This window comes from Catharus ustulatus, chromosome 17 (assembly GCF_009819885.2).
Source record: "Catharus ustulatus isolate bCatUst1 chromosome 17, bCatUst1.pri.v2, whole genome shotgun sequence".
Lineage (NCBI taxonomy): Eukaryota > Metazoa > Chordata > Aves > Passeriformes > Turdidae > Catharus > Catharus ustulatus.
In genome coordinates, this window is record NC_046237.1 from 5707907 (window position 1) to 5720327 (window position 12421).

Sequence of the window (12421 nt, forward strand, 5' to 3'; positions counted from 1 at the left end):
TGAATTCCTTCTGTTGCTTTTTGGGACATTTGCACTCAGAAATATCCACAGTCACTGAGGGGTACAGAACACCCCCAACACCATACACAGACTCCTGACCTGAGCACCTGAAGAGCCTTTAGACAGCTGGACGTGTGAGGTTTGGCTTTTTGATTACCCTGATCCTGCACATTTTTCCTCATAGGTTGATAAAACAGGTTTCAGGTGGATTCCAGATAGATACAGTGTTTACTGAGATTAAGGAATGAAAACATGAGGAAAAAACCCAAAAAAAACCTACCTAGGAATATTTCTACAGAATTATAGGATTCTATAAAGTAATTTGATTACATCTTTTAGGGGTCTGCTCATGAGATTTCTGGTGGCAAAAGCTCAGGAAAACCATGCTATTAGCATAGTCAGCCTCTTTCTCCAGCTGTAAATCTGGCCAGTTTTAATATTTCAGCCAGAAACACCAAGAGGTGAAAAATCACAACAGATTCCTCTACAGAAGTACAAAACACCAAAATTACAGGCAAGTAGGAATTCAGATTTTGTTCTGCAACTACACAGCTGCAATAAATGAAATAACATGAAGGGGAAATACCTTAGGGGTTGGTAGATCAAGCTGCACTGTGATTTATGCTCTGGGAAAAGTTAATAACATGCTTTTAATGGATAAATTTAGCATCTAGAGAGTACTCAAACCCAGGAATTACACACCAACAGAGAGAGAACATGCAAAACAAGGAATTGCACAGCAGCAGTGAATGGGGGATGCCTGCCATAAGGAATCCTGCAGTGAAGCAGGTATTAAATTCCTCTTACACACATTTAGTAAGATGCTTACACCATTTTAACGTAATGGTGATGCAGTCTGCACCCCCAGTGTGAGCACACTACACTTTTAACCACAAAACCTCTACACCTTTGTGTTAAAGCCAGTCAGAGGATCTACCTTTGCTGACTAAACATGTGTCACCTTCCTCATCAGCACCTCAGTTCTTTCCCTGCCTCATTGTCTTCCTAATTATTTTCCTGTTACAGCCTAATTTCCTTTAATTTGTGAAATTTACTCCTGGGTTACTGGTCTGAATCTACATCATCCTGGCAGCAAAGCAGGAGGAGGTTTTTTTGGTTATAATCTGAGTTTTGTTTCCCTTTAGGCCCTCTCTCCTGTAACATGCTGGTAATTTGTAACTGGTTTGAAATTAAACATCTGCTGGGAAGTCCTAGCAGGGATTAATAACCATCAATCAGCTTCTAAAACAGTCTAATAAGCATCTTACCTCCTTAGACACCAGAGAAGCTTATGCTGAGATACCCACAAATCCCTCAGCACTAACTCTCCTTGAAACTTTTTTCCACTTCCTTCCAAAACCTTTTGGGTGGTCAGTGCACTGACTTTCCTCCGCAGCTGACACATCTTATTTATGCATTGGGTTTCCCTAATTAATGTTTGGGTTTTTTTTTTTTTTGTTTTAACTTTGGGTTTCTAAAACTGGCCTCACATTTGTAGCGTCTCTCACAAGGGTTGTTACATGTGACCCATAAGACCTTGTGACAGACACTAAGGCATCACTGCTGTGTGGCACAATGTCCCCAAATGTGAGATGTCACTCTCACCCACCTTGCCCTTAACCACTGTGTGAAGATGCACGACCCTTAAATATAAATACAACACTTATTTGATGTTCATTCCTTCCCTCAGTTCTCCGTCCCTGATTGCTCTGAGTCAATTCAGGAAAAACTGAAGAGTCAGTCCATGAAAAGAGCATGGATGAGAGCAAAGGAGCAAGTCCTTTTCCCTCCTCAGTCTGGTGATTTTGTTGTATCTAACAGATAATTAATACATTTAAGTCAGAAGAGACTAATTTTTGTTGGCTCTGCTCCAACTTTACCTTTTTTTTTTAGTGGAAAAAGGCCTCAGTCCTCAGAGCTCTGCACATCACAAAATAGACACGTCAGGTGTCAAGGTAATCCTTCTTCAGGATTCTTGATTCTCCACGGCTTCTGATACTTATTTTCCAAAAAGACTAGATGAACACAGAGAAATATTTTAATGAGGGTTAATCACATTCACATAAATTAAGTAAACCCCTTCTTTACCAGCTGGCACAAACTTGCAGAATTTTCTCCCTCTCCAATTCTAGGTAAATTCCTTCCCTTCAATATAAGCATTTTTGTGATTTCTCCTGGAATTAGTGACTTTGGTTTGGGATTCACTCAGTGTAACTCCAAATATTAGTCATCAAAACACCTCTTTGAAATTAAGATTTAATAAATTCTAATTCACGTAAAAAATCTATAAACTGCACTTACAGTTATTATAGGTTTCTGTTAATCCAAATTTTGTCATCTTGGCTCCCAAAAATCCAAATTTCCATGTTACTACAGTCCTCATCACAGTAAGATCCTTGTAGGACTGTGGCATATGGAAGCTGTATTTTGGGATAATTTCCCAAGAGCTAAGTAGTCATGCATTTTAATCCAACTTGGGAGTCACAGCAGTATCCTGCAAGGTTTTCCCCGAGCAATAAAAGAAAGGGTTTTTTCCAACTTTTGGGAGAATGATGAAGGTTTTTTAACAAAAGGCAGTGTTTGGTGCCAGAAAAAGAGAGAATGATGCAGAAAACCTTGTTCCCTGCATTGTTGCACAGCTTTGGATCTTCCTAGAGTATAAAATAAGTATCATTTATTACTCAAGATACTGCTTAATTCCCTAAACAAGCAGAATTTTCATTGCACTCAGAGCATTAGTAGGGGTATAAAATGGGTGGATCAAGATTTTTATCCCTGGCAGTGTTCCAGGCCAGGTTGGACTGACTGGGCTTGGAGCAGCCTCGTCCCTGCCCCTCTCTCAGTTTGAAGCTATTCTTCCTTTTCCTACCACTGTGGTGCCTGAGGAAATGCAGCTGGCCATGATATTCTGCACAGAATCAGGACTTAAGACTTTGTTCTTTGTGTGTCTCTTTCAATTCAGGATATTCTATAGTTATAATAAATTATTTATTAGGTTTTCTCTGTTTCAACATAAGCACAATTATAATGAAAGTGAGCTTTGGAGCCTGGGCTTTATTGCAGTTACAAAATCAAGAGTGGAAAGTGCACAACTGTGTCCACATTTCCCATCTGTAAGTGAAATGACATTTTCCTGAAGAGTATAATTTCACACAGACAAGTGTACATTTTAAGCCTGCTCTCCCTTTAAATGTACAAATCCAGGTTTTGTTGCAAAATGTGGAACATGTAAAATCTTCAGAAGGGAAGACGTTCTTTGAAGTTTTGGGGAAGTGAAAAAAGCTTGGTAAGAAGGAGGTACCAGTGATAGTGGACACAAAGAATGCAGAATTCATGGGCCACACGGCCATGTGACAGAACTCCAAGGTAAGGAATAAAGCCAATTCAGCAATTCTTCTGAAAAAAAACTCCAACTAGGCTAAAGGTAATTAGGGCGAGGGCAGATCGTGACCACTGATGGATCCAAAAGACTGAGCATGCGGATTAACCAACTTGTAGCCAATAAACACTGATTTTTCGCTAAAATGTATAAAATAGTAAGAAATTTTGACAGCCGGTGTGCTGGCTCTGTAGATTTGCCACCCAGCACCCGTTTCTGCGCAGAACTGTAAATAAATCAAATACCTCGACTCTGTGTGTGGATTGGCTTCTTGTTCACCGGGTGCAATAACCTATTTTGGCAACATCGTGTTCCTGCTTTTTCTGCAGTGACCTACAAACCCCGGAGTGGGTTCAGCAACGCCTGAGCAGCCACTGCGTGTTTTGGCACAGCCCATCAATGCTGAGGCAGGGCAGTTCCCAGCGCAGCCGATCAGCACCCGCGGGAGCTGCCCAGGAGCACGGCAGGCTGTGTCCTGTGTTCCCCTGGCAGATGGCGGGGCCGCAGCTCCCGCGGCCGCTCCCCGCAACCGCTGCCCGCACCGACCCCGCCGTGCCCGCCTCACACGGCGGTTCCTGCGCCGCTCGCGCCGAGCACGGCCCGGATCAGCCTCTGCCTCAACTGCTCGCGGCCAGGCCGGCGTTTGGTGCCGTGAGCCGAGCGCGGAGCGGGCGCGCAGGGCAGGAGGGAGAGAAGGAGCAGGCGGGCACGTCTCAGAGCCCCGCGGCCGCCATGGCCGCCCCCGCCGCCTCCGCGCTGCCCTGGCTCCGCTCCGCGGCCGCGAGCTCTCGCCCGCTCCCCGCGCGCTGATTGGCCGCGAGCGCCGCTCTCGCGAGACCCGCGCGCCTGCGGCCCGGCGGAGGCGGCGGAGGCCCCGCGTTCGTGCGTCGGAGCGGCCCCGGGCGCGCGCGGTAAGATGGCGGCGGGGGGGCCGCGCCGGCCTCGGGGCACGGCGGGAGCGGGGCCCTCACCCTGACCCGGACCCGCCGGCCCGGCCGGCGTTCGTCCGCCGCGGCTGCTGCGGAGGCGCCGGGCCTGTGGCGAGCGAGGCCCAGCGCTCCCGCGGCCCGCGCAGGGCCGGGCCGGGCCGGGGCGGCGGGGGAAGCCGGGTCCGCAGCAAGCCGAGCCGGGCCGGGCCGGGCGGCAGCGTCCGCGCGGGGCAGCGGGAGCCCCGTTCCCCCAGCGCGGTTGCGGGCGGCGGAACGCGGGGCCGGGAGCAATCGCGGCCCGGGCGGATCGTGCTGCCGCTGTCGGAGTTGCCGGGCGCGGGGCGGCTTCGGCCGCGGCTTAGAGAAGGGAGAACCTGTTGGAAGCGGCTCGCGGTGAGGAGTCGCGCTGCTGCTCGTGTTGTCTGACAGGGCTGGCCGTGCCTGTTGCTGTTGTTGTGGCCACCTGTCCTCCCCTTTTCCTGCCCCCATAGTCGTGACCTGGAGGTGGAAATCATTAATTGCCGCTTTAGTAAAATCCTTTGCCTGCCGATCCGAACAGAAATATTGTCTAGAAAGATAGTGGAGATGATGTTTTAGAAGCACTGACAGGAGAACTTTTGGGGGCAGCGAAGCTGAGCTGGTGTAAAGCTTTGAGTTGGGTGATCTATCACGGGCAGGTTTGTAGCTGTTCAATATAGAGAGCTGTCCGAAGTGAATATTTAGAGCAGATATTGTTTAAGTAGGCATTGCTCTAAGTGTTTGTCACAGTCTTTCTGGCTGGCTGTCAAACTCTGATTTGCTGGTTTCGCACTGTGATGCTGTGTGTCCTGTGTAAATTCTATGCAAGATTTATGTGGAGTGGATTTAGGAGTAAGTACAAGAAGATGGTATTTGAATTTTTTGTTATGAGATTCTGGAAGCAGCTTTAGACCCTGGCAAATAGATATGGAAGAGTGCAGAAATGAGGAGGAAAAAAATGCAAACCTCTGGTTTAAGATAAAAGGGTCAGTTTTGCGTTATTAATTTAAAAGAGCTCATACAAAGCTCTAAAGATGGCAAGAACACAATTCTTACACACATTAAACTTCTTGCATCGTGTTAAATGAGATGCTTTTCTTTTGTAGTTGGAGTCCAGGATGAGTTATGCAGAAAAACCTGATGAAATCACGAAAGATGAATGGATGGAAAAGCTTAATAACTTACATATCCAGAGAGCAGACATGAACCGCCTTATCATGAACTACCTTGTCACAGGTAAAAACGTGGTGGTGCCTGGAGGCTTTTAACGTGTGTCACACACTTTGTCAGTTTGGGGTAGAATATGGAACTGGACGGAGTGGAATTAAGGGCTGTGAGAACTTTGTGATTGCTTTTGGCTTCTGCTCAGCAAAGCCCAACTGCTCTGGTGTTCTCTTAGCTGCAGACCGACAAAGAATCAGAGACTGAGCAGTTCTCATGGAGTACAGGTGACATTTATGAGCCTGAACTCTTCTGCTAAATGATAGAGAAAACAAAGTGTTTTCTGCAGTGCTGTAAACATGACCTGCTTCTTTGTGATGTCCTTTTTTGTGCCATTGAAACATCTCAAGATAAGTTGCTGTTGTTAAATAACAGTCTGAAAGCTGCAAGAACAACTATCAGAAGCAAGTTTTTAACTGGGCAGAAAGATAAACTCTGAAAGGGCACTGTTGTCAAAATAATTTGAGACCAGAATATTAACCCCTTCTGCACATGGCCTGGCTTAATACTTGGAACAACCCAAACCTCTTGGGAATTGTTGCTGGTAATTAGGTGCATGCCATCCCAGGAAGCTGTGCTAGGGCGGAGGTGCTTGTATCCATCTACACCCCTGTTTACACTGAGCGTAGGTGAAGCCTCTGGGTTGAAGGAAGAGCACAGCAGTGGGTGGTGTAAATCAGGTTTGTATCTATGAACAAAATACCTGGGATTTAAAAGAGCTGTTTATAACTCTAAATGCTACACATGAAAACAAAATTATTTCTTCTTGTCTATTTTCTTCTCGGAAAAACTGCTGGATCTGTGTAAACAGATCTGGGGCTGGAGGGCAAAGCAAAACCACCCACTTGAAAATGTGACTTTCACAATCTCATTTTGCAATAAGCACAGTGCTTTATTTAAGCATAAAACAGGCTCCAATACCTTAAGAGGTATTGGACTACAAATTGTTTCCCTGGAGAGTGAGAGTGCATGAGTTCAGAATGAATTAAGCATTTATTCTTAGATGCCTATTGGATAAATGACTTCTTATACAGAGAAGAGTTTTTCACAATTTTGCGTTCATCATTAAACCCCCAAATTGCACAAGCAACACTCAAATACATTAATTTAAGCTGATAGGTTTTCTTCTAAAGTGTTTCATACAATACATTCTATGGGTAATATGTTCTTATTTCAGAGGGCTTTAAAGAAGCAGCAGAGAAATTTCGGATGGAGTCTGGAATTGAACCCAGTGTGGATTTAGAGACTCTGGATGAAAGAATAAAAATCCGCGAGATGATCTTGAAAGGACAGATCCAGGAAGCCATTGCATTGATAAACAGCCTCCATCCAGAGCTGCTGGATACCAACAGATATCTCTACTTTCATTTGCAGGTGAGGACAGGTGGCAAACTTTTATCTTTGTCTTAGGGTTTGCTAAGAGAATGGGAAAAGTAGCGAAGAAATCAAGGTTATGTTGAGAGGTTTGTGACTGAACATGGATTCAGTTGTGGTGTTCTTGGCATTTTTTTTGTAGCAGTGGGAAGCTTTGTGGCATGGTGCAGGGGCCACCATATACAGTTACTAAGATGAAAATTTTTAACAGCAACAGTGGCCTGTGAGTTACCAACTTCCAGTTACTGTTGTTCTGAATTCCTTTGGTAACCCATCTTCTCAAACCCTGTTACTCAAAAGCACCAAGTTCCCTTTTCCAGTAGATTTTGCAGCCAAGTTGCTGCTCCTTGTCTCACACATTGAGATGAATTGACCTCAAACTGTCAAATTACAGATTAGTGTTTGTCTCAAATTACACGCCAGTGTCTGAATCTTCCAGGCTTGAAATATTGGAGGTTTTATTAATTTGTTGGGCTAATATTGCTGTGTCTTTCGTGTGTAGCAACAGCACTTGATTGAACTGATTCGGCAGCGTGAGACAGAGGCAGCTCTGGAATTTGCTCAGACCCAATTAGCAGAACAAGGGGAGGAGAGCAGGGAGTGCCTGACAGAAATGGAGCGCACGCTGGCTCTGCTTGCCTTTGATAATCCTGAAGAATCACCATTTGGAGACTTGCTGAACATGATGCAGCGACAGAAGGTAGTCCTTTCTCAAAGGGAACTGATTGCTTTTATATGTATGTTATGAAAATAAAATCTAAATATTTTTGAAATGCTTGGAAAAAACTTATATAGTGATACGCAGAAGAACAGAAGTGTTTCTTGAGCAAGTTTTTTAAAAATGGTGTTAATATATTCCAAATGTATTCAACTACTTGGCTCTCTTCCTTGCTTTCTCCAGGCTTGTAGTCTGTGGAGCTTTGTCCTGGCCATTTTTGAGGAGTTAGCGTACTACGTGTGATTTTCCCAGTGTCTGTGTGACTTTAGCAATGTTATTCATATGAAAACAGTCACTGAACTCCAGTTTTTCTTTTCCAGGTATGGAGTGAGGTTAATCAAGCTGTTCTAGACTATGAAAATCGTGAATCAACACCCAAGTTGGCAAAATTACTGAAACTACTACTGTGGGCTCAGAATGAGCTGGACCAGAAGAAAGTGAAATACCCCAAAATGACAGACCTCAGCAAGGGGACGATTGAAGAGCCCAAGTAAAATGTGTGCAGATGGACATCAAAAAATCTTAGTACTGCACAGTATACATTTATATCAGTCTGTGACTGAAATATTTTTACTACAGTACAGCACTCAATTCAGATTTTTCAATGAACATCTAATTTGAAGGGAGAAAAGTCCCTTTTAAATGCTGCAAAAACTGCATTGAAAGGCGCTGTATCTCTTTGGAAGTCTGACTTAGGCTATGCACTATAATACATTTTTAAAAAAACAATTAAACAGGACAGGAAAAATAGCATTTTTAAAAGTACAGAATTCAAGCTTTCTAATTGGCTGCTGATGCCTAGTTTAGTGGCCAGTGAGTTAATATGGAGTTATATTGGCAACTGTTCAGTTTAACTGTCTCCTGTTTGAAATGTGTATATAGAACAGTGAATATTTTCTACCTTTAAGTTATAGCCAGATATACATTCCCCTTAAAAGTAACTGGTCAAGTTTTCATCTATAAACTTTGCAGTAAGGTCAACTTTTTGCTTAGGAAATAGTGTATAAACTTGTAAATCATAATTTAAGAACTTTTTGTTTGGTTTTGTTTTTTTTTTTTTTCTTCCTTGTTTCCGACTTCTTGGTGCTTTATATGGTGAGAGCTATGTTCATAATGGATCAGTGACCCATCTTTTCAGGAGGAGTATTGATGGAAATAGGTTTTTCTCTTAATATTCACAAATGACCAAAATGGCCCCACAGGCATTTGGGGGCTTTTTTAACAGGGGCCTTTTCCCCTCTATGTTAAATTTGCAGTGATTCCAGGTGGCTGCTACAGCTTTGAAGGCCACTGGATGTCTGTAAACTGAAAGACTCATGTTAGGGAAATCAAGTGGTGGGGAGAGCTGCTTGTTGAAGCCTCTGATGTATCATCTTGTGCAAGATCTGCCTTCATGCTTGCTGAATAAGAATTGTAGTTTTAGAGCTACTTGGGCTGTTTTTATGCCTTGAGCTAAGCAAAGCAAGGCTGTCTAAAACCTGAAATTTGCATTTTCTCACTTCTTCCATACCTTTCTGAAGAGATGCAGTTCATCCTCATCTGTATTTGTTTACTGACTATACTCACTCCAGTTAGAACTATAGTTTTAATGTGAAGTCCAGACTTTCAAGTCAACAAATTGTAATCTTCTGGGTATGGGATGTTCTGGTTGAGTGATTGCAGCACTGCACACTGGTTTATACCCAGTGGTAGGGAGCACTAATCTTGCCAAATCTATCTCTAGATTTTTAGGTGTATAGATCAAGTTTTGCCAAGCACAGAGCAAGCTGATGAGTGAAACAGTTTAACATCATGAGACACTGGCAGTTGTCACAGCAATCCCATACTGTACATAATCTAGTCTTGTATGGTAGGTATTACCCTGTAGAATGAAACTTAGTTTCCACTTAATTTTACTGGAATACTTAACGCATTAAACTGTATAAAGCTTTGCAGATACACCTGGCTTAGGGGAACTAACAAAACCTGTTACTGATTGCATTACTGTGAACACTGTTTACCTGTGTAGCTATTTTTGGGGGGGAAGCCATTGTTAAGCAGCTGTGAGAGATGCAGAGCACCAAGGTTAAGCGAGATGATGGATGTAACAAAATCATTTGTTCCTATTTCTTACTGATCGTTCTGTTCTCCACTTTGAGGCATTTGTGGTAGGGAGGTCTTCAAGTTTATATATAACAAACAAGCTATCAGTAGCCCCCCAGCTACAGCAGCAGTATGGCTTTCCTTCACCCAGGCTGGTTATTCTAACACCAAACTTCTAACACTTGTGGGTTTGGTTGTTTTGGGGTTTTTTAAGTTTGTTTTTTTTTTTTTTTTTTTGAAGTCGGTTGATGTCTGAAAACCATGTATAACTTTTAGTTTGTGAGAAGCTGTATGGTTAATATAACTGTTTAATAACAAACTGCAGAAACAAAACTGGAATAGCTCTAATTTCTTCATGTAGAACTGATCAGCTTTTCCTCTCTGTTCTGACACTTGTGTTGGTGAATCTCCTGTAACGCTTCTCCCGGGTGAAGTGGAAAGTGGTGCGGTTTTGTGGCATGAAGAGCATTTTTCTCCATGAGAAATGCAGTATTACAACCCTGGGTGAGAAGTTCACTGTCCTCCTAGAATGCTACCTTAATTCCATAGAGTATTTGGGCAATGATTGAGCATAGATTACTTGAATTTCCACTAGCTTGTTGTTTTTTTCCATTAAAAAATAAACACGTTTTTTAAGGGGTTTAATATAAAATTAGTCTAGAACTATTTCACTTTGTTTTTATGAACATGCCACATTGATAAGCAGCTTTAATCTGTAAAGTTTTTGGTAACTGCAAGAAGATACTCGAAAGCTATGCATTTTAGAGAAAGCATAAAGGTAGTGATATTGGTACTTCTAAGGATCTTTATATTAGTGTATATAAAATAGTTTGCATATACAAATATAATATATAATCTGTTTGAAATATTCTTGAATGGTAGGGGCTGTGAAACATAATTTATGGAAATATTGTACACAGTAAACAGACGTCTCAGTACACAAATGAATTTTTGTCATATGCATGAGAAGTGTCTTATTTGGTGACTACTAATGAATGGGCTTTTGTTAACCCATTTTTGTTAGATAACCACTTTAACAAATACTATTAAATGCCACTTTGATCAGTTTGCTTTAGTGTAAAAATACATATTTTGTTCCACTGAATTTAGAACAATATGAAAATAACTTTTGTAAGAAGATTTGTTCCAAACCCAACGTTGGCAGACAGATCTGATCATTAGAGGTGGTGCACTCATCCTCCCCCAGCCTTGCCTTTGCTGAAAGCAAATAAGATTTTTTCATTCGTGCTATGGATGTGGAGAAGCTGGATTGTAAAACATCCTGTCTTATACCTCTGCAGAAAGGCTGCATAGCAAGTGTGTTTTGATTAGGCTACAAATCTCCCTCCTTTCCCAAAGCCATCACCTCCCTGTGACTGTCTTTGCTGTTCCCGTGTTTTGTTTCTGCCTGTCAAATCTAAGCTGAGCTGTGGCTGCTTCTGTTGTACAAAGGAGGTGTTTTGGAAGGGTGGGGGTTCCCTCAAGATGAAGTTGTGGTGGTACTTTGAGAAATATTTACTGAAGTGTTTAATTTTATATAGCTGGAAAAGCAGAGACTGCTGCACAGAAACTTAACAGCAGAATTTTGAGTAAAGCATTTCCTCTCAAGACTTTTGAAGAGGCAAACATAGTCCTTTAAGCCAAGTGAAGTACCTCTCTCTCTTTGAGATGATTCCATTGAAACACTTTCAGCTTCTTCCACCCATATTAAAAGAAAAATTGAAAGGAATTCTGCCTCCTTTCCACTCCTTGTAAATACAGGAAAAGCCACTACATTATTCCAGGGTGATTTTATTGTTTTTAATTTGTAAAATTTATGCTTTGTATGCTTGAGTATAAGCTTAAAGGCATTACTTAAAAAAAACCCTTGACTAGCTGAGTGTTGTTTGACTTATTTCAAACCACCTTGTGTCCAAGTGGGTTACAAAGCTCATTAAATGCAGTTGGATCCCTGTGTGTTGTGTCTTCACGGGAAATGGGGCTGCTGCTGCCAGCCACGGCTGAGAGCATCCTTGAGAGCCAGACTAGACCAGGATCTGGAGTCCTATTTGCCCTAAATCTGCCTTGAGGCTGCAGGTTCTGACCTGCACTGCAGCTCTCTCTTCCCTCCAGAAACAGACACCATGTCAGGAATTGTTTCTGCTCTGCTGCTTTAACAAAAAGGGACGAGGAGGGTTTGGAGCTGTTGTGTAGCTGGTGTCCCCAGCCCTGCTGAGTGCTTGGTGTGCTCAGCTGAGCACAGACAGAATGCAAAGCTCATGAGCTGCACCCTCAAAAGGATTTGTACTTCTCCATGGGCACCTCGAGGTGCTACAAACTATTTTTATTCCTTTCTCCCCTCCTGCTTTCACCTGATTAAGCACAAAGTTGGTCAAACCACTGCTGGGCTGCATGTTGATGCTTTCAGGCACCTCAGACCAGGAAGCCCTGCATGTTCTGCCATGCTCTTCATGAGGATCACAACATCATTCCAACAATATCTGCTGCCTTATCTCACCTGGATGAATTGCTGCTGTTCATTTACAAGCAGGCTCAATTTGCCAACTTCTCTGATAATTTGGTTTTTTTTCCCAGTGTATTGCCACCTAGTAATTTTGCCAAATTGGATTATTTAGCAGTAGAAACCCACATGTGTTTATTGTATGGAGAAGTTACATTGAAAGTGCTCTGGGTTAGGGAGCTGCAGTCACTGTCCTTTCA

At 42.9% G+C, this 12421-nt stretch overlaps 1 protein-coding gene across 2 annotated transcripts; it reads left to right on the top strand.

The window, feature by feature from the left end:
• Nucleotides 1-4235: 4235 nt before the first annotated feature.
• Nucleotides 4236-11675, top strand: GID8 (GID complex subunit 8 homolog). 2 transcript variants are annotated; one of them, XM_033075037.1, is made up of 5 exons: nt 4236-4290; nt 5433-5562; nt 6725-6921; nt 7424-7621; nt 7960-11675. In XM_033075037.1, exons 2-5 carry the CDS (start codon nt 5445-5447, stop codon nt 8131-8133), a joined length of 687 nt encoding a protein of 228 aa, XP_032930928.1. In that variant the 5' UTR covers nt 4236-4290; nt 5433-5444; the 3' UTR covers nt 8134-11675. The 2 variants fall into 2 exon arrangements, with proteins under 2 accessions (XP_032930928.1, XP_032930929.1); XM_033075038.1 differs by lacking the exon at nt 4236-4290 and adding an exon at nt 4601-4701.
• The last annotated feature ends 746 nt before the right edge of the window (nt 11676-12421 follow it).

Coding starts and splice junctions, on each gene's coding strand:
- GID8 (XM_033075037.1), top strand. CDS start 5,445: ATGAGTTATGCAGAAAAACCTGATGAAATCACGAAAGATGAATGGATG. Junction 5,563..6,724: donor CATGAACTACCTTGTCACAG/GTAAAAACGTGG, acceptor TTCTTATTTCAG/AGGGCTTTAAAGAAGCAGCA. Junction 6,922..7,423: donor ATCTCTACTTTCATTTGCAG/GTGAGGACAGGT, acceptor TTTCGTGTGTAG/CAACAGCACTTGATTGAACT.